Below are 20,196 nucleotides of genomic sequence, written 5' to 3' on the forward strand. Positions count from 1 at the left end.
ATGTAGTATTACAAAAATAACAAAAAAACACTTGCCGAAGTACAAAAATGGCAGTCCATATATTAATACGAATAAAAACTGTAGTAGACTAGTAGTAAATACGAAAATAGTATAAAGTGAAATAAGTTCATTTATTTCAGTTTATGAAAGACAAAAATAGTGGAATAAGAATTTGTAGATTTCTTTTCCATGTAGAGAAAAAATCTACATAAAGATATAATTAAATAGATCGAATGGTCAAAAAAATATGTACAAAAGGTATTCAAATATATTAAATATAGTCACACTATACATTGTATTAAAAAAAAATATATATCAAAAACACAGTACAAATTATCTGGATCATGAACACCGAAGTTCAGTGACTGAACAAATCTGTTTTATAATAATAAATTGTGAAAAAAATTCCTAATTTATTTTAAAAAACTCCATTAAAACAAACTTTGGCACATACCTCTCCTTCTCTCCGCGCCTTTTCATTTCGTCACTCTCTCTCTCTCTCTCTCTTTCTCTCTTTCACTACTCTCTCTTTCTCATTCTCTTTCTAAAATTTTTCCTTTCTCGGAGAAATCATGGATAAGTTTCAGAAACGGTACACGAGATTCGGATTCGTCTCGATTTGTATCGGATCGATCGCGCTCGTTCTATTGTTATCTCGTTGCTCGACTTCGTTCTTCGATTACTCTCTTCAGAAATTCGAATTCTCGTTCCCAGACACTGAGCTTCTCCGAAGAAACGTTTACACTACTAACGCCGGCGAAGAAGAAGGAAAAAACAGAGCCGCCGTCGATTCTCGCGATGTTTCTCAACAGATCCTCTCACTCCGATCTACTAATTCCTCCGTAACAGTAAGCTTCTTCTTCAAAATTCGAATTTCAAAATTTCTCTCTCTCTCTCTCTCTCTCTCTCTCTCTCTCTCTCTCTCTGTAACCGTAAATTTCAAAATTCGAATCTGAGTTTTTCTCGTCATTGTCATCTTCATCTTATGATATATATTTTTGAAATTGTTGAATTCAGTTACAGAGTAAACCGGGAAAACCAAACCGGAGAAATTTAGTGGAAGAAGGATTAGCGAAAGCGAGAGCTTCGATTCTAGAAGCTTCGTCGTCGACTCGTAACGATACTACATTGTTCAAAATCGATCTTCCAAACCCAGAAATTTATCGTAATCCTTCAGCTTTACATCGGTAAATTCTAAGTTTCCATGATTTTTTTTTAAAAAAAATTTTAATTAGATTCCAAAAATTCGAGTTTAACTTTTTTGAAACTACTTAGCTTTAAAGTCACTGCGCACGGCTAATTTTCGTGGATTTTAGTTTTAACATTTTATAAAAGATTCTTGTAATTGACGCTAACGAATCCCATGAATTTGAATACACACCACTGGTTTTGTATCATAGTTTCTGAAAAAAAGCATGCATACTTTTTTATACATGATGATGAACACCTGCTTTATGGTATATACACTAAATCAAAGATCATGATTTATATTTTTTGAGCCTTTCTCAAGCAATCAATACATTAAGATTAGAGATGATTATGTGAATCAAAAATCAGTCTGTGTGCAAAATATTTATAATACTAGGCGGTGCAATTAAGGTTAAGGTCTGTCTGTCATATGTCATTTTCTCTATTAAATTACTGCGCAAGCTATATAGCTTACAGAGTTACAGTTACACTAATTTAATATATTTGTATGGTCCATAATCACTTCTAGTCTATATACTTACAAAGAGTGTGTCAGAGAGTTCATCCCTTTTTAACAATGATTTTATCATACGTACGTACAGTTTAGTTTATTTATTTATTGGGAAGTGTAAAGATGTTGTTACTATTTCTGTAGGAGTTACTTGGAAATGGAGAAGAGGTTTAAGGTGTACGTGTACGAAGAAGGTGAGCCGCCTTTAGTTCACGATGGACCGTGTAAGAGTGTGTACGCGGTTGAAGGGAGGTTTATACTGGAGTTGGAGAAAAGGAAGACGAGGTTTCGTACTTACGATCCGAGCCAAGCTTATGTTTACTTCTTGCCGTTTAGTGTTACTTGGCTGGTTCGATACTTATACGAAGGCAACTCTAATGCTGAGCCTTTGAGAACTTTCGTTTCTGATTATATCAGATTGGTTTCTACTAATCATCCTTTTTGGAATCGTACTAATGGAGCTGATCACTTCATGCTTGCTTGTCATGATTGGGTAATAACTAATTAACAATTTCATCATCTCTGTTTTTGTTTTGGTTTATACAGAATTTGGTATGAACTGTTTTCTTTTTTTACTAATGCAGGGACCTCTCACTTCACATGCTAATAAGGATCTATTCAACACATCGATTCGAGTTATGTGTAATGCTAATTCATCAGAAGGGTTTAACCCTGCAAAAGACGTAACTCTTCCTGAGATCAAACTCTATGGTGGTGAAGTTGATCCCAAGCTCAGGTTATCTAAAACCTTATCCGCTTCTCCGCGGCCTTACCTCGGATTCTTCGCAGGTGGTGTCCACGGTCCTGTTCGACCGATTCTCTTAAAACACTGGAAACAGCGTGACCCGGACATGCCTGTATATGAATACCTTCCTAAACACTTAAACTACTACGATTTCATGAGAAGTTCAAAGTTCTGTTTCTGTCCCAGTGGCTACGAAGTTGCTAGCCCTAGAGTCACTGAAGCCATCTACTCCGAGTGTATCCCCGTCATTCTCTCTGTTAACTTCGTGTTGCCCTTCACTGATGTTCTTCGTTGGGAGACTTTCTCTGTTCTGGTCGACGTTTCAGAGATTCCGAGGTTGAAAGAGATTCTCATGTCGATCTCTGATGAGAAATACGAATGGCTTAAGCGAAACTTGCGGTCTGTGAGGAGACATTTCGAGCTTAATGATCCTCCTAAGAGGTTTGATGCGTTTCACTTGACTCTTCACTCTATTTGGTTACGTAGACTTAACTTGAGGCTTACGTAAGGATATGATGACCACTCATAGGTAATATTCTGTTAGATTTTGTAATCATATATCTCAGAAATGTATGTAAACCTTAAAGTCTAGATTGAATGGAGAAGAAGATATATTTGATGTTATAATTAGTTAATGAATTATTGCAACTTTCTAAGTCAATTAAAAGATCTAAATCTTTTTATACCATACCCATAATTACTAACTATCAATCATTTGGTTGGGACGAAGTTGAGTGAAAGGCGTTCCATCTGTGATCGAAGGATGTCACCAAGGGAGAGACGGTGAGGTTGCGGTTGCGGTTGCGGTTGCGGTTGCGGCTGTGGTGCGGCTGAGACTGTTTGTTCATCTGGTCCAACTGTGTCTGTTCTTGTGTCTTCATTCTTGACCTCGAGATGGATCGGTCTCATCTCTTTCTTCACTGATTCCACAAACTCCATATCGATTTTGTTTCCTGAAATATCTCTGACGTAGAAAGCGTTGAGGGACTTCTGACCGTGCGTCTCCACGTCTGCTCGGACTACTGTCAAGCCGTTTTCACGGAGGACACGGGTTATGTCAGAGAGTAAGCCTACTCTGTTCTCTGCGCATAACTCCAACTTCACCCCCTGCATTAGCCACACACACCAACACACCCAAATTGTTTTACCATTCTTAACTAGAATCCAAACAGTTTCGGTGAATCTTCCTCTAAATTTCTTCTGTCTGAGACATCTCAAAGTTAGTAATTGTGTAGATTGATCTTTTCTGGTTAAAGCATATAGAAACGTTCACATACCTCGCAAACCCGACGTTCTATTGCAGCCTCTAAGCATTTAATCACTCGCTCTTTCTCGCCTTCCGTGTTCAATGCCCTTCCATCTATATGCCTTATGAAGTATTCCTACAAATTTCAAAACATATAGATAAACATTTGAACACTAATGATCTAATGGTTTCAAGGAATCTTTATGTATTAATTCTTGGCCTACCTGAAAAGCATCAGCTCCATCAGACCGTAGAGCAGCGTGGAAGATAACATATTGCATGTCAACTAAAGTGCATATTGTATCAAACATGAGCCTTCTTCGATCCTTAGACTTTACTGTCACAATAGAGTATCCTCTCTCTTCGCAATTCGCAATCGAAACTATCGTTGTCTTCCTCTCCTTTTGATCACCGTACAATAACTTGGATGAAAATAACGACAATGGTGAAGGCTCACAAAACGGTTCGTCAAAGTCTCTCACAGATAGCATTAGCTGATGCAACCGTCTCTCTACGTTACTATTCATACACCCTTTGCCTTGTCCCGCAAGAAACCCATCAGTCTCGTTCTCCTTGTGACCCACGTGTGTAGAGTTTGAGGCAGGATCCGCTGTGGCACGGATCACAGTACTGAGGTGGTCCTCAATGGAAGCCAAGCGGCTCGGGTCATCGATGGGAGCGTGAGTGTTGTCGTCAGAAACGTAGGCAATGCAAGCCAAACGAGCATTGTGGCTCCAAGCATGAGCTTCTAAAACATTGCAACGTAAGTCCGCGAAAGCAGCGAATATTTCTGAAAAGAGTCCAGGTCGGTCTGTCCCGGTCATCTCTATTGCTGTGTGTTCGCCGTGATCAGCCAGTGGAGGTTCCAAGGCATTGCTGTTTGGGTTGTTACTCGCTTCACTAGCCTTTATAAAATCTGATTCTCGCCTACTCGTACCAATGGCCTATACATTATCAATCTCATCTAACTCATTACTACACTCAAATCAAACATATATATGATTTGTTCAAGGATTTAAGTTTAAGACAAACATGTGCGATGTGATTGATGACGCTTTTATCAGTGAGTTTATTGCCATGCTCATCTTTAACATGGAAAACTGCATATATAAAAGTAGGAGTAAGTTTTCATAGGAAATCTCCTCAAACTAGTCTAAATTGTAAGGAAATAAAAAAAATGTGGATATGTGTATGTTATACCATCCATGAACCATCCACCATCGGAAGAGATGTAACTCTTGATGATAATAAGATTCATGTCTGTCAAGATTTGCACCACTTCTAAAAGAAGTCCTTGTTTGTTCTCGCTGTTCACCTTCATTATCAACCGTACGTTTCACATTAATTAGAGGACACCCCAACCAGATATGCACAATGGAACCACAAAACACAAGAACAATTCGCGCAAAGAACACCATTGGATCCAATATTTTCTGTGTACCTTCACAACAGTGCAATCTTGGATGCTGTCATTGTCAATGTAGACCCTGCACCTGAAAATTACACACACAAAATAAAAAGGTGATGATGAGAAAATTTATACACATGCACTCATATATACATTTCTATTGAACGGATCTATTAGAGATGAAAATAAAAAAGCTTACGGTGGTCCGTATATGCGTTCACCGAGATTGTCAAAGTCAGGATCAAAGTAAGGCCAGCAAACTTTCTGCATCGTCTATATCACACGATCTGTATTAGAATTAGGTCAGGAGATATATGTGTTTCCCGCAGATTTGAGGGTTTTTTTGTTGTGTATATATGAAACCGTATAGCTAGGCAAGAAGGTTAGATTGGTGTCTTAGACAGAGGAGGCTGTGAATGAAAAAGAGATTTCAACCTTCTAATACAGAGGATTTAACAAGATGGTCATTTACTAAATTTAGCTTGGGGATTAAGTGTGAAATAACGTGTGGAAGAAGTTATTCTAGAGATAAAACTTTTAATAAAAATCTAATAGATATTCTATTATAGATACATCGAGGATAATGATAAAATCACATTATAGAGTCGAATTCAAATATAGTGTAGAATTAGTAGTATAGGTCAAGAACTTATCAAAGTCAAATACTAAGAATTGGTAAGAGACTCAAGTGAAATAAGGTGTTCCTTGTTTTCTTGCTTGTTCCTCTCTTCTTATTCTTTGGTAACCTCCACATGTTTTCCTAAGTTTTTGGGAGAAACTAAAGTTGCAAAAATCTCTGTTTCGTAATAATACTAATAAAATATATTTTCCTTAAGTTTAGTAGAATCGAGAGCATTAACTCCATGTGACTAATTTAGAAACCACATACACAAAAACGTGTGACCTCTTTGAAACGGTCTCCAAACTTCACTAAATATTGAAAATTTCCCTCTACAAGATTTAGTAAATACTAAATACCACAAAAATGAAGTTGCGTGGCGCAAAAACGACCAATGGTGACTTCACTCAGAGAGGTCGTTTTTGGTTTCCCCATGTTTAGATTTAGATCCGTGATTCAACGAAGAAAGGGATGTGTGATCGGTAAAAGTTCCTAATAGTACCAAACCACAGAGGCCCTGGTCATCTTCTTCTTATTAGCAATCAAGTCTTAGGAAAACACAAGAGTTTACCAAACAAGCTGCGAGGCGCTAGCTATCCTGTATATCATTAAAGCTTCTTTTATAAACATACACACTAATCACATGAACTCCTACATCAATCACAAAAGTGACTTCTTCTTCATTTAAGATATGAAAATTTGTTAGGCGTTAATCAAAGGTTTGATGCGAACTTGATGTTTAACTACAAAATTGGAGAAATTCTTAAACTTGGCAACTTCTCCAGTATATGATTCGCATTGAGCTCGCACTTGTTCCAGTGAAGAAGTGGAATATAAAAAATGAGGCCACAAATAAATTTCATGTTGTTCACTGGATGTTTCTTCCCATAGTTCACACATGTTAACAGTCATTTATTTTTTACACATGATCATTTATTTTTTATAATAAATTCTTTCCACAAAATTGGCAGTTGTACCTGTAAAATTTCTTTTGTAGTAATTTTTATATTTTTTATTTACCATTTTATTTTTGGTGTGCCGTTGATACACCAAATGATTATCTCGATTTTCCCACGCCAAATTCACCTTTGAGTGTAAATTATTATGCCCTCTCCAGTCCTTGTCTTTGTGTTTGCTGATCTTAGACGGGTGTCTCTTCTTCTTTTTTTCCGTGGCACCCGTCCAAGCAATACGTCTGACTCCTCCAGTCCTAATTGATTTAAGAAAGTACCATGACAATTGTATGCGATAGTGTTAAAGCAGATGCATGGAACATGTACAAACACCGTATGCAATTGAGAGGTGTATTCCTCGGGTAATTCAACTTTGCTATAAGCCTGCCACTTAATCTGAAAAAAATATAATCTAAGTATTTAATATAGAACAAATGCATAATGACAAAGAGATGAGATTTTGTTAGGTACCTCATCTTCCTTCATGTTTAGAAGCATCTCTTGATAGTGTCCCACACTTCCTTTGGCACAATATTTGGTGTACGGTTTATATATCTTTGCCCACTCAACCATTAAAGGAAAACTGGATGGAGATGATTGTTGAAAGACAGTAAATCGTTCTAATGCAAATACCTACACGAAAAAATAAAGAACAGTTAACATTATACACATAATCAACATCAACATAATTAGTTTTTGTAAAGACACAAATATTCGGTATTTTAATATTAAGTTAGATATGTAAATTTAGAGTTTAATATTAAGTCATCCAATATTATTAGTTATATGTGTCTTTGTGCCCCATCCAAAAAAAATTTGGGGCATTTTTAAAAATGCCCCTTTTTCCATACCCCTTTTTTAAAATACCCCTTCATGTTGACCATTTTTAAAACTACCCCTCTTTATATACAAAATGACCAAATTACTCTTTTTTGAGTGACAGCAAGAATGTACAGTCATCAAAATCAAAAATATTTTCCCGCCAAAAAAAATTCCCGCCAAAATTTTTTTTTTCCTGTCAAAATGGAAAAAAATTTCCGAAAAAATTATTTTTTCCCGCCAAAAAAAATATTTTCCCGCCAAAATCGAAAATTTTTCCCGCCAAAAATATTGAAATTTATACCTTTTAAAAACATTGTAAACGCTTTTAAAAAACTTTTAAAAGTGTTTACATGGTTTTTAAAAGGTTTTCAAATGGTTTCTAAAAAGATTTTTAAAAGGTTTTAAAAGGCTTTTAAAAGGTTTTCAAATGGTTTCTAAAAAGATTTTTAAAAGGTTTTAAAAGGCTTTTAAAAGGTTTTCAAATGGTTTCTAAAAAGATTTTTAAAAGGTTTTAAAAGGCTTTTAAAAGGTTTTCAAATGGTTTCTAAAAAGATTTTTAAAAGGTTTTAAAAGGCTTTTAAAAGGTTTTCAAATGGTTTCTAAAAAGATTTTTAAAAGGTTTTAAAAGGCTTTTAAAAGGTTTTCAAATGGTTTCTAAAAAGATTTTTAAAAGGTTTTAAAAGGCTTTTAAAAGGTTTTCAAATGGTTTCTAAAAAGATTTTTAAAAGGTTTTAAAAGGCTTTTAAAAGGTTTTCAAATGGTTTCTAAAAAGATTTTTAAAAGGTTTTAAAAGGCTTTTAAAAGGTTTTCAAATGGTTTCTAAAAAGATTTTTAAAAGGTTTTAAAAGGCTTTTAAAAGGTTTTCAAATGGTTTCTAAAAAGATTTTTAAAAGGTTTTTAAACACCTTGTAAACGCTTTTACAATGTTTTTAAAAGGTATAAATTTCAATATTTTTGGCGGGAAAAATTTTGGCGGAAAAATTTTTTTGTCGAATTTTTTTATCAAAAAATTTTGGCGAGAAAATTTTTTCGAAAAATTTTTGGCGGGAAAATTTTTTCGAAAATTTTTTGGCGGGAAAATATGTCGGAAATTTTTTGGCGGGAAAATTTTGTTTTTCTTTTTATTGAATAAAATAATTTTCATCTAAGGGTAAAATGGTCATTAAAAATTAAAACAGGGCAAAAATAAAAATGGCCAGAAAAGAGGGTATTTTTGAAAAAGAGTATATCAAAAAAAACATTTTTAACAAATTCTCAAAAAATTTCTGCATCCACCACTAAATTATGGATGGGGCACAAAGACACATATAACTAATCATATTGAATTTATATTATAAAGTGTTAAACAAATATATATTTGATAATATTGTTATCTTGCATTTTTCATAAATTTAAAATTTTGAATTAAAAAATGAACGAAAAGTTTTAAGTGTTGCTTATATTGGTTTATATACTTAATTACTTATATTAGATATATATTTAATTTAATAATAAGAAAATACACATTTACAAATTTAAAATTCACAATAAACTATAAATACATATATTAAATCTAAATTTACATATCTAACCATATCACACAAATTAAACTCTAAATATAATAAATGAGCTACAAAAGAGATAAGAGAAAAATGTTAGTAAAGCTAGTATATTAGTAACATTAAACAATATTAAGTCATGTATACTATACAATACAAATATATGAATTAAATTTGTTAAAGTTAAACTGGAAATAGAAAAATAAAATAGAACTGAAAGTATATAATTTTGTCTAAGGGAAAAAACTAGAATTAAAAAATTCATCCAGTATTAAAGGAATAAAAAGCAAAATACAAACTCGGATTCGAACTCGCGACTTATGACTCGCACCAGATGTTCCATTGCCAACTGAACTAAAGAAGCAATCGATTTACATGTACCGGGTAAATTTTACAAACGGTATGATCACGTGCTCCACCTCTCTCACGTAGATCCCCCCCTGTTTCTTGGTCTTAAAAGATTTTAAACCACACAATGCTCAACCACAATGATCCCATCAAAATCGATTACTTTGATTATGAACGAATCTTAAAAGGCTCTAATTAGTACGTAGTCTTGTGGTAGGTACACTAGGGTTGCAGATTTGCATGGATACAAAACTCGAATTTTACTTTATAGTTTAACATCTTTGTAACATAGGTGAGAGTGATTTCATTTCAAAGCAAAATATTAAAATCCAAAAAAAAAAAAGGTTAAGAAGTTTAAATGTGAGTAAAGCATCGGAAAAGAGAGTATGTAACAAGACCCAAGGATCACGTTTTAGTAACCAAATAAGCTATAAAAAACCGCAAAACAAGCAAAGCTTCGTACCATACGAACAATGTGAAGAAGCACATACCATCTACGTTTTCCATTTTATTTTGTAACATTTTATTTTTATAAACCAAGGATCATGTTCTAATACATACTGTTCATAGTAAAACTTATGCGATGATACATTGTGAGATCGTAAAAAAATTAGTCATTCAACATATAATATTGGCCTTATATATCATTCTACTCGTCTGCGTTCCCTTAGGTGTCATCCTGACTTTAATTACGGCTCCGCGACTAGCCATCAATGTGGCCGTCACTCAGCCAGTCGTCTTAGAAATACAAAATTCCAAAAATAATCTTACATCTCCCCGAGTAATTACTTCACAGCCACTAGATCACGATGAGTTGTTCCTACGTCAAGCTTCTAAAGTCGACGCAAACCCTTCCCGTCAACTTCCCAAAAAACTCGCTTTCATGTTTTTAACAACAACATCTCTTCCATTAGCACCGCTTTGGGAGTTTTTTTTCAACCAAACATCTGATCACAAGTCTCTTTACAATGTCTACGTCCATGTAGACCCGACTCAAAAACACGAACCAGATTTCTTTGGCACGTTTCATAACCGGATCATACCATCCTCAAAACCGGCTTACCGGCATACCCCAACACTCATCTCAGCCGCACGCCGTTTACTAGCTCATGGGCTTCTCGACGACCCGTCAAACTACATGTTTATCCTTCTCTCCCCTTCTTGTATTCCGCTTCACTCCTTTAACTTCACTTACAAGACACTAGTCTCCTCTACAAAGAGTTTCATCGAGGTTCTCAAAGAGGAACCAGGATGGTACGACAGGTGGGCTGTGTGTGGACCCAAGGCAATGCTCCCCGAGGTACCACCCGAGGCGTTTCGAATGGGCTCACAGTTCTGGACATTGACACGCCTCCATGCGCGGATGGTAGTGAGTGACGTTGAGATATGGTCCAAGTTTAACAAGTCTTGCGTAAGAAAAGACATGTGTTACCCCGAGGAACATTACTTCCCTACTCTCCTCCACATGCGAGACCCACAAGGGTGTGTTTCCGCTACGCTAACGCACGTTGATTGGAGCGTCAATGTACATGGTCATCCTCGGACATATAAACCTTCGGACGTTAAGGCTGAGCTTATACAAAATTTGAGAAATGCACGGCTTAGCTACGGGGATGGCAGCCGAACGAGGAATGATACGTTTCTGTTCGCCAGAAAATTTTCTCCGGCCGGGATCAGTCCGCTGATGAACATAGCTCGAAACGTCATTTTTAACGATTCGGCTCTAGTGTAAATTAGACAATACGTCATTTTAAGTTGACACTTGAGGGGACTTGATTTAGTTAAGTTTATGAATTTTCTTATTTCTAATATATGCGTGGATATACAAATTTAATAATATGAAAAGATTCTTCTAAGGGTGTCGCTATAAGTCCAAAAGAGACTTCAAAACTTTTGCACGGAGACTAAAAATATTACACGGTTCGATATAATTAGCAAAAGGAAATAGTAAAAATAGTAAAAGAATGATTGAAGGAGAGAAGAAATCACAAGAAACACGGCTAACCCTAACTTCATCTTCAAGGAAACTAGGCAATAGCAACAAAAATAAGCAAGTGTAAAAAAACCTCCATCAACGCAAAATTTGGTCGTCTGATTCGAACACCATACGAATCAGACAATAGTGAGAGACATCTCCTTTGAAGATACCAACCTTCATCCTTTGATTCGAATCCCAATTACTAAGAATAAACCCTAAAATTCATTATCTTCATAGTCATCAATCTTGAAACCCTGATTCCATGGTTTCTAGATTTCCATTGATCTTTGTTACAAGATAATGGGAAGCTTTCATCGCCGGACCTTTTCTTATGATAAACTTCCGACCAAACCCATTAGGCTCTCCGTTCTCAAACTAGATGGCTCTTCCTTCAGTAAATGCATCATCATATTTGTAATGTTTGGGTCATTATACTTATTAATTCTCCTTATTTAGCTTCAATTTTAATATATTTTTTTTACCATTTGAAGATGTATACGTAATGACCTCAGCAACCGTTGGGGATCTCAAGCTTGCCATAGAGACTGCCTTTAGTCATGTCCCTAAGAAGGGACCCTCCAAGATCTCATGGTACATATATTTCAAATTTTATTACATTTTATCTCCTATTGTAATGGTTACTGACTGAAAGAGTTTGTAATGGTGAAGGTCACATGTGTGGGGGCATTTTTGTTTGTGTTACGGTGGTCAGAAGTTAATTACCGATACGGATTGCATCGGAAGTTATGGGATGAAGGACGGTGATGAGGTTTTTTAGCCAGTTTTTAAACTCATTTCATGATAAGTGATCCTAGAGGTTTAGGCATGAATGCGATTTAGATAAAAATAACAAGATGTTACATAATTTTTTCAGGTAAGGTTTAAAAACCATGTGTCAGGCAATGCAGTATTGAGCAAGGGATATTCTAGGAAATCAAAACAAAAGAATTTGTAAGTCTCATTCTTATACTTTTCTCATTGAAAACATACATTAATGTGGTGCTTCCAACTCATGGGTAGAGTTCGGAGATGCATCATACATGTCGGTCCATATCGTAAAGAGTTTTGTTTCTCTGTACCAATACAGAGAGAGGATATTGCTAAATGATGGAGATGGAGAAATGAATCGAATAGAAGAGATTGATGACTCTTGGGATGATCTCGAGAAAGGAGGCATCGTGAGGTACAAAGATGATGACATGGACGCTTCTTCAAATGAAAGCACTAGGTCTGTACGAGGTTGCTGCTTTGCTTTTGGTTTAAAGGAGCTTCTTGGGTTTGGTAATGAACGAGCCTATTATTCTTTAAGAGATACTTGGAGAGACGATTAAGTGTCTTTGTTTCTTCTTCTTCTTCCAATTTTTGTTTTCTTTTTATATTAGCAATAAAGATTTTGTAATCACGCAACAAAATGATCCAATGAAGGATCAAGTTCTGATACAAAGGGTAGTATTATGTTCAGGAAAAGCTTTATATATAGAGTACAGAGTTACAATGATTCAGTAGTACAGATAGTGCCTTAAACAAAACAAGTGGGAAAAAAACAGAGCTTTTGGCAGAAACAAAACACAAAAAAACAACTCCAAAGAGTTGTAATGGCGACTAGGATGTTACACCGCCATTGCCAAAAGCTCTAAAGTGGAAGAAGAAGATAAAGGCACTATCACGAACCTAAACCAAAAGAACAAGGGACTCCTACAAGAACTTTACTGAACAACTCCAAAAAGATGGTCAAGACTATAACCCTAAATAGATTACCAGAACTCAGTGTCAGGATTCACAGGAACACTAACAGTTGTAGAAACAAGCTCCTTTATTTAGAAGGAACCTGCCAAAAAAATTTAAAAAAACAACTGCTGCGTGCGTCCTGGGAAAGAAACTAAGCTCTAGGTAGAATCTACGGGTATTTAGCGACCAAAACCTAGGAAAAAGACTTGACTGACGATGATGGTACTAAGGTTTTGCAGAAAAAGTGGGATTTAGTAGAGTATATCACACCTCCATAGTTGTTCCAGAAAGGTATCCACAGTGCTGCTGCTGATTCTGCCACAACGTTGGATGTTTAATCCCAAAAGCGTGCGGCCGAGTTTTTGTATACATGCCTTGCTTTTGTCTGTAATCGCTGAGCACCCGCCGACGGAAAGAACCTGAAGGTTCAAATGGTTGGGAGAAGATGCCAAAGCCTTGATTCCGTGATCTGAGACCAAAGTATTTGAGATGTCAAGGTCATTGACTGAGTAGCAGTTCTTGGCTACTGCGACAAGGCTGGCGTCAGTGATGTTCTTGCAGCCGTCGAGGTTAAGAGACTCTAATGTGTGTCCGTGGCAAACGGAAACTGCAGAGACTGTGCTGTCTGAAACATTTATACATCCGCTCAGATTCACTTTCACTAGACCAACGTTGTTGCTCTGAAGCAACTCGCGCACACCTGCATCAGTCACTCCATCCAGTCCACAGAGTTCAACATCCTGAAGCTGATGACAGAAGTTCCCCAAGAAAGCAAGACTTGCATCCCCGAACCCAGGGCAGCAACGGATGGACAGAGAACGTAAAGAGCTGCAACTGGTTGATGGTAGAGGTGATTCTGAGTTGAAGTCCCCGATCCCCAGACAATTTGCCAAAGAGAAAGCCTTCAACTTTAAGCCAGAGTTCATAAGAAAACCCAAAAGACCAAACTGGTTGATCCTGTGGCATTCCTCAAGTTTCAAACTTTCCAGCGACAATGCAGATTTGGCCAAAGCGACAAGTCCTTTGCCAGAAACTAGCAAGCATTTGTTCAGAGAGACGTGCTTCAGATCAGGGCAACCATTGCCAACAGCTTCGAGCCCAACATCTGTCATGCCTCGGCACGACACTACTGAGAGATACTTCAGTTTCTTCAGCCCTTTTGCATTTCCCATCACCCAGAAACCTTTCTCGTTCACACCTTGAAGGCCTTGAAGCACAAGATCAGTAACTGCTGCTCCGTAGTGACCAAGAACAGCAAGAGACATCCCAGTTNAACTGCAGAGACTGTGCTGTCTGAAACATTTATACATCCGCTCAGATTCACTTTCACTAGACCAACGTTGTTGCTCTGAAGCAACTCGCGCACACCTGCATCAGTCACTCCATCCAGTCCACAGAGTTCAACATCCTGAAGCTGATGACAGAAGTTCCCCAAGAAAGCAAGACTTGCATCCCCGAACCCAGGGCAGCAACGGATGGACAGAGAACGTAAAGAGCTGCAACTGGTTGATGGTAGAGGTGATTCTGCGTTGAAGTCCCCGATCCCCAGACAATTTGCCAAAGAGAAAGCCTTCAACTTTAAGCCAGAGTTCATAAGAAAACCCAAAAGACCAAACTGGTTGATCCTGTGGCATTCCTCAAGTTTCAAACTTTCCAGCGACAATGCAGATTTGGCCAAAGCGACAAGTCCTTTGCCAGAAACTAGCAAGCATTTGTTCAGAGAGACGTGCTTCAGATCAGGGCAACCATTGCCAACAGCTTCGAGCCCAACATCTGTCATGCCTCGGCACGACACTACTGAGAGATACTTCAGTTTCTTCAGCCCTTTTGCATTTCCCATCACCCAGAAACCTTTCTCGTTCACACCTTGAAGGCCTTGAAGCACAAGATCAGTAACTGCTGCTCCGTAGTGACCAAGAACAGCAAGAGACATCCCAGTTACATTCAGCATCTGAAGTTTCACTTTCGTCAAGTAAGAACCAGCTTGAGCCAAGAGGAAGGCAACACCTTGATCTCCAATGCGTGGGCAGCTCCTGATAGAGATAGATCTCAGATTGGTACAGCGTCGTGCAATAGCCCTTAAACCCTCATTGCCAACACCAGAACACGAGTCAATAGTCAGATCACTCAGATTCACACAGTTCTCAGCGATTGCAACCAAACCACTGTCAGTAATCCCTGGACATCGTGAAAGATCAAGTTTTTCAATCATGGGGCATGACCTAGCGATCTCAGACACACCCACATCACTAACTGCAGGCAAGTTCCAAAGANCGATCCCCAGACAATTTGCCAAAGAGAAAGCCTTCAACTTTAAGCCAGAGTTCATAAGAAAACCCAAAAGACCAAACTGGTTGATCCTGTGGCATTCCTCAAGTTTCAAACTTTCCAGCGACAATGCAGATTTGGCCAAAGCGACAAGTCCTTTGCCAGAAACTAGCAAGCATTTGTTCAGAGAGACGTGCTTCAGATCAGGGCAACCATTGCCAACAGCTTCGAGCCCAACATCTGTCATGCCTCGGCACGACACTACTGAGAGATACTTCAGTTTCTTCAGCCCTTTTGCATTTCCCATCACCCAGAAACCTTTCTCGTTCACACCTTGAAGGCCTTGAAGCACAAGATCAGTAACTGCTGCTCCGTAGTGACCAAGAACAGCAAGAGACATCCCAGTTACATTCAGCATCTGAAGTTTCACTTTCGTCAAGTAAGAACCAGCTTGAGCCAAGAGGAAGGCAACACCTTGATCTCCAATGCGTGGGCAGCTCCTGATAGAGATAGATCTCAGATTGATACAGCGTCGTGCAATAGCCCTTAAACCCTCATTGCCAACACCAGAACACGAATCAATAGTCAGATCACTCAGATTCACACAGTTCTCAGCAATTGCAACCAAACCACTGTCAGTAATCCCTGGACATCGTGAAAGATCAAGTTTTTCAATCATGGGGCAAGACCGAGCGATCTCAGACACACCCACATCACTAACTGCAGGCAAGTTCCAAAGAGAAAGAACCCTAAGAGATGGACAACCATGAGCAATAGCACCAAGACCAGCGTCAGTCACATTGCTTTCAAACCCACTCCCACGGATATGAAGCTTCCCTAACCCACCACGAGACGACGTCCCAACTGAAACAGCAGCCAGCCTCAAATCCGTAGCCTTCTTACCATCCAAACTTCTTGACAAAAACCCTTCACCCTCAAGATCCTGAACAGACTCAACCACTTCATTCCTAGTGATACTAGTCAAGAGATGAAGCCAATGCTTGGAGACACAAGCGCAAGCACTCCTCTCTTTCCCTGAAGGCAAACGTCTAAGGATCTCAAATAAACACTCATCTGGCAACACATCGATCGAAGTTTGCTTCTGCTCAAACCCGCTGAACACTGACGTCGCGGCAATACGTAACCTCTTACGCGCTGGGAAATAGACACCGGGACAGCTCCCTGGTGATAGATTATGCATCGATCCCCCAAGGAAAAAATCTTCATCACCTATCATAATCAAAAATCAACCCCATTATTCTCAATTCCGATCTCAATCATTCGTGAGAAGAACACTAAAACCAAAACCTAATGTACACAAAAAAAAACAGAGAATGAGACTAAAACAGAACAAACCCAAAATTCAGATTTTTATCAAATCTAAGAATCTAAATTCCTAGAAATCAAGCAGAGTAGTATCAAATGATCGAAGATGATCAAAACCCACAAAACAAAATCTAAAATTGGACTAAGATTGAGGAAACATACCACTAAATCCGAAGATTCCAGACATGATTTGAACAAAGTTTGAAGAAGAACGAAGACGAAGATTAATAGAGAAGGAAGACTAAGATTCATGAAAGAGCAAAGAAGAACCCTAGAAAGATAGGGCAAAAAAAAGAGAGAGAAGATTTACAGAAGAAGAAGAAGGAAGAAAAATTTGAGATATGAAGAGGAAAGCAAAAAAAAAAACTGAGAAACGTCTATAATGGAGAGAGAGGTGTACGGTGGACGTTAATGTAGAAGATTATAACTTCTCAAGTTCAATGTATAGACGCGAAAAAGTCGGATTTGTTCTCCACCTTCTTTGTTTCTTAAGTCCCACCGAACCCTCCCCCAAATTGTTATATTGTTTAAATCATATTTTATTATTCTGACATACAAAAACATTATTATAAAAAAGAGTATTTTTATAACATAAAGTTTTTGAAATGCAATGAAGGGTGAGAGTGGTTTGACGAAAAAGACTGAATACATTGAAGGAAGAGAAAAGCGAGTTACATGCATTGTTGACAAAATACATTGAGAGAGGTCGATTTCGTTGAATTATAAAAAAAAACATGGGTGTGTTACAACATGTCAACATGAGTGTTAGTTTATTTGAGAAAAAAATAATAAGCAAGTGTTGGATATTATCGTGACATGTCTTTTTAATGATGTATATGTTGGAGCCTTGGAGGATAACATTAGTCCAAATCCAATGTTTAATCATGTACTCCAAAGTTCTTCTTAGCATTTTGATTCGTGAATTATTTGAGAAATTAATTAAATAGGGAGAGTATGATTATACTTCTTAGATGTTCTTATTTTCAAATACCATTTAATATTTTTGTTTTTTTTTCTCAACATTGAATATGTTTTTTTTTCCACTCCAATCTTCCAAATTAATTTTCCATCAAGAGTGATATAGAACATGTATATTTTTAGTGGCGTAATTGAAGACGAATGACTAAAATAGCGTACGTTTAACATTTATGTTGTAAATTAATATTTTTTATTACTATAATAAATAAATAGTGAAAGCATATATATGTACCATCTAAAAATTAAATAAAATTGATAAATGTGTATAATAAGCATCTTTCAAAAAAACTTACTAGCTTTATGAGAATCATCTTTTAATAAACTTACTAACTTTATGAGTTTTTGACAATTTCATATGTGTTAAAAGTTTTTTTTTTAATATGTATGCTATCGGAATGTAGTATCTTTCATATGTTATGACATCTCAATACATATGGAATTCACAAAGCATTACATAATATATGTATTATAGAGTTTCACTTCGTTAGTTGAGTTGTTTTGTTATATGTTCTTCATTGATACACTTATATTATCACTTGCTGAATTATATCATTACAAGTTGTCAGAAAGGAAATGCTGGCGAGGATTCAAAAGAAGGAAAGCAAAATAATAGAATTGTCTGAATGCAATGAAGGGTGATAGTTAAAAGTTGACAAAAGTGGTTGAATACATTGAAGGAAGCAAAAAGTTGGAATACAGTGCATTGTTGACAAACCATTTTGTTTGTTTGATAAACATTCTTGACAACACCTTGGGATGTTAAGTTCGTTGAATGTGTATAGATTATCTTGGATTGAATTTGAAGTGAAAAATAACATGATTGCTACGACATAACTTTTTGTTTTTTTTTTTTAAAAAAAACTACTGGTTATATACTTTTTTCGTTGATTTTATTTGATTTCTTACGAAATTTTGATTCATAACACGAATCATAATAATTGAGTTTAGGGGATATGGAATTGGATTGACCAATGTCCTTTATATATCGTTCTTGATCTTTCTAACCTTTAAAATTGAGATCATAACACGTTCTTTCGAGACGATAACTTTGATCAAATCTCTTGTATATCACTTAAGATTCAATGTAGTTCTCCTAGCAAAACAACGATAGTATGGATGTACGTTTAAACACACAAAGTTGTTTCGCATCAAAAGAGTAACGAAGACAAATAATGGTATTAATTACTATAGTAATTATGGAACAACAGAAATCTATAATTATGGACATGAAAAGAGACGATATTAATTATTTTACAGTCTTCGGTATTTATGTAACAATAAACGAAGATTCGTTACAACTTATACTATAACACATATTCTCCTCATTGTGTGTATTTGTAACGTTCTAGGGAATATATTTGATCCTTCGTTGCTCTACATTATGGCATTGTGAGTGTTACAATACCATGTGCTTGATCAATTGTTTGTTCAGTGAACACTCTCCAAAGAGAAATGGTATTTTTTGCCGGTCAATAATATTTTATAAAGCTTACATACTTGCATGATCATTACGTAATTTTGAGTTCAATGTTTTATGTTTACAAGTTGTTCATATATCCAAACGACTTAAACAAATCATGAAGCTGAAAATGACGTTAAAGGCATGAAAAATAAAAGTTATTTTGATATAAAAGTCACAAGTCTACAATTCTAAAAGGAATTCACTTTCTCGCCGATAATTGAATTTGGTCGAATTTCATAGGTACAATGTACCGTACATTCCCACAAGAAAAAGTCATAATCAGATTTATTTTAGAACAATACTTGGGTTGACTCATACATACAGGTCAACCTCTCCATTCACCCCTTTATAAAATAAGGAAATAAAATCTGTATACATTATTATAAAATTAAAAATTTAAACCGCTTTAGACCTTTAAGTAGTGGCTTAAAAATCTCTGGTCGCGGGCTTAGGCCCAGTGGGCTAGTCAGATCACTGTGTGGTCTGGACACTGCGTTATCAAAAAAAAAAACTTAAACCGCTTTTTAATAAACCCAAACCGACATATATGAAATCTAAACCCTAACCATCTCATTTGTGAACCCAAACCGACATATAATTTTGTTCTACTTGTAAAATTTAACCCTAACCATCTCATTTGTGAACTCAAACCGACATATAATTTCGTTCTAATTGTGAAATCTAAGCCTTAACATCTCATTTGTGAACCCAAACCGACATATAATTTTGTTCTATTGTAAAATCTAAACCCTAACCATCTCATTTGTGAATCCAAACCGACATATAATTTCGTTCTAATTGTAAAATCTAAACCCTAACCACCTCATTTGTAAATCCAAACCGACATATAATTTCGTTTTAATTATAAAATTTAAACCCTAACCACTTCATTTGTAAACTCAAACCGACATATAATTTTACGAAAAATTCTTGGGTTCACCCCTAGGGGTGAACCTCTTATATTCACCCCTAGGGGTGAACCTCTTATATTCACCCCCTCTTAATTAACCAATCAAAATACAACAAAACGACATGTCATATATCATATTTATAAAATAAATCAAAATTAAAATAAAAA

At 36.5% G+C, this 20,196-nt stretch overlaps 5 protein-coding genes across 7 annotated transcripts; 3 read left to right on the forward strand and 2 right to left on the reverse strand.

Moving 5' to 3' along the window:
* Positions 489–3,257, forward strand: LOC104771011 (probable glycosyltransferase At5g25310). 2 transcript variants are annotated; one of them, XM_010495484.1, is made up of 5 exons: positions 489–848; positions 1,018–1,187; positions 1,844–2,192; positions 2,284–2,885; positions 3,175–3,257. In XM_010495484.1, exons 1-5 carry the CDS (start codon positions 573–575, stop codon positions 3,176–3,178), a joined length of 1,401 nt encoding a protein of 466 aa, XP_010493786.1. In that variant the 5' UTR covers positions 489–572; the 3' UTR covers positions 3,179–3,257. The 2 variants fall into 2 exon arrangements, with proteins under 2 accessions (XP_010493786.1, XP_010493785.1); XM_010495483.1 differs by lacking the exon at positions 3,175–3,257 and having other exon boundaries at positions 2,284–3,068.
* LOC104771009 (ACT domain-containing protein ACR2-like) lies at positions 3,143–5,368 on the reverse strand. Its single transcript, XM_010495482.2, has 7 exons — positions 5,298–5,368; positions 5,132–5,183; positions 4,891–5,005; positions 4,723–4,790; positions 3,915–4,634; positions 3,722–3,826; positions 3,143–3,551 (listed from the first exon to the last, which is right to left on the reverse strand). Exons 1-7 carry the CDS (start codon positions 5,366–5,368, stop codon positions 3,156–3,158), a joined length of 1,527 nt encoding a protein of 508 aa, XP_010493784.1. The 3' UTR covers positions 3,143–3,155.
* Positions 9,962–11,151, forward strand: LOC104772596. Its single transcript, XM_010497194.2, has one exon. It carries the CDS (start codon positions 9,962–9,964, stop codon positions 11,108–11,110), a length of 1,149 nt encoding a protein of 382 aa, XP_010495496.1. The 3' UTR covers positions 11,111–11,151.
* On the forward strand, positions 11,461–13,139 carry LOC104771014. Of its 2 annotated transcripts, none has more exons than XM_010495487.2 (5): positions 11,461–11,770; positions 11,848–11,947; positions 12,026–12,125; positions 12,231–12,307; positions 12,444–13,139. In XM_010495487.2, the coding sequence occupies exons 1-5, from the start codon at positions 11,755–11,757 to the stop codon at positions 12,685–12,687; spliced, it is 537 nt and encodes a 178-aa protein (XP_010493789.1). In that variant the 5' UTR covers positions 11,461–11,754; the 3' UTR covers positions 12,688–13,139. The 2 variants fall into 2 exon arrangements, with proteins under 2 accessions (XP_010493789.1, XP_010493790.1); XM_010495488.2 differs by having other exon boundaries at positions 11,461–11,750.
* On the reverse strand, positions 12,814–17,038 carry LOC104771013 (EIN3-binding F-box protein 2). Its single transcript, XM_010495486.2, has 3 exons — positions 16,841–17,038; positions 15,686–16,582; positions 12,814–14,282 (listed from the first exon to the last, which is right to left on the reverse strand). Exons 1-3 carry the CDS (start codon positions 16,863–16,865, stop codon positions 13,336–13,338), a joined length of 1,869 nt encoding a protein of 622 aa, XP_010493788.1. The 5' UTR covers positions 16,866–17,038; the 3' UTR covers positions 12,814–13,335.

The sequence above is a fragment of the Camelina sativa genome, chromosome 20 (assembly GCF_000633955.1).
Source record: "Camelina sativa cultivar DH55 chromosome 20, Cs, whole genome shotgun sequence".
NCBI lineage: Eukaryota > Viridiplantae > Streptophyta > Magnoliopsida > Brassicales > Brassicaceae > Camelina > Camelina sativa.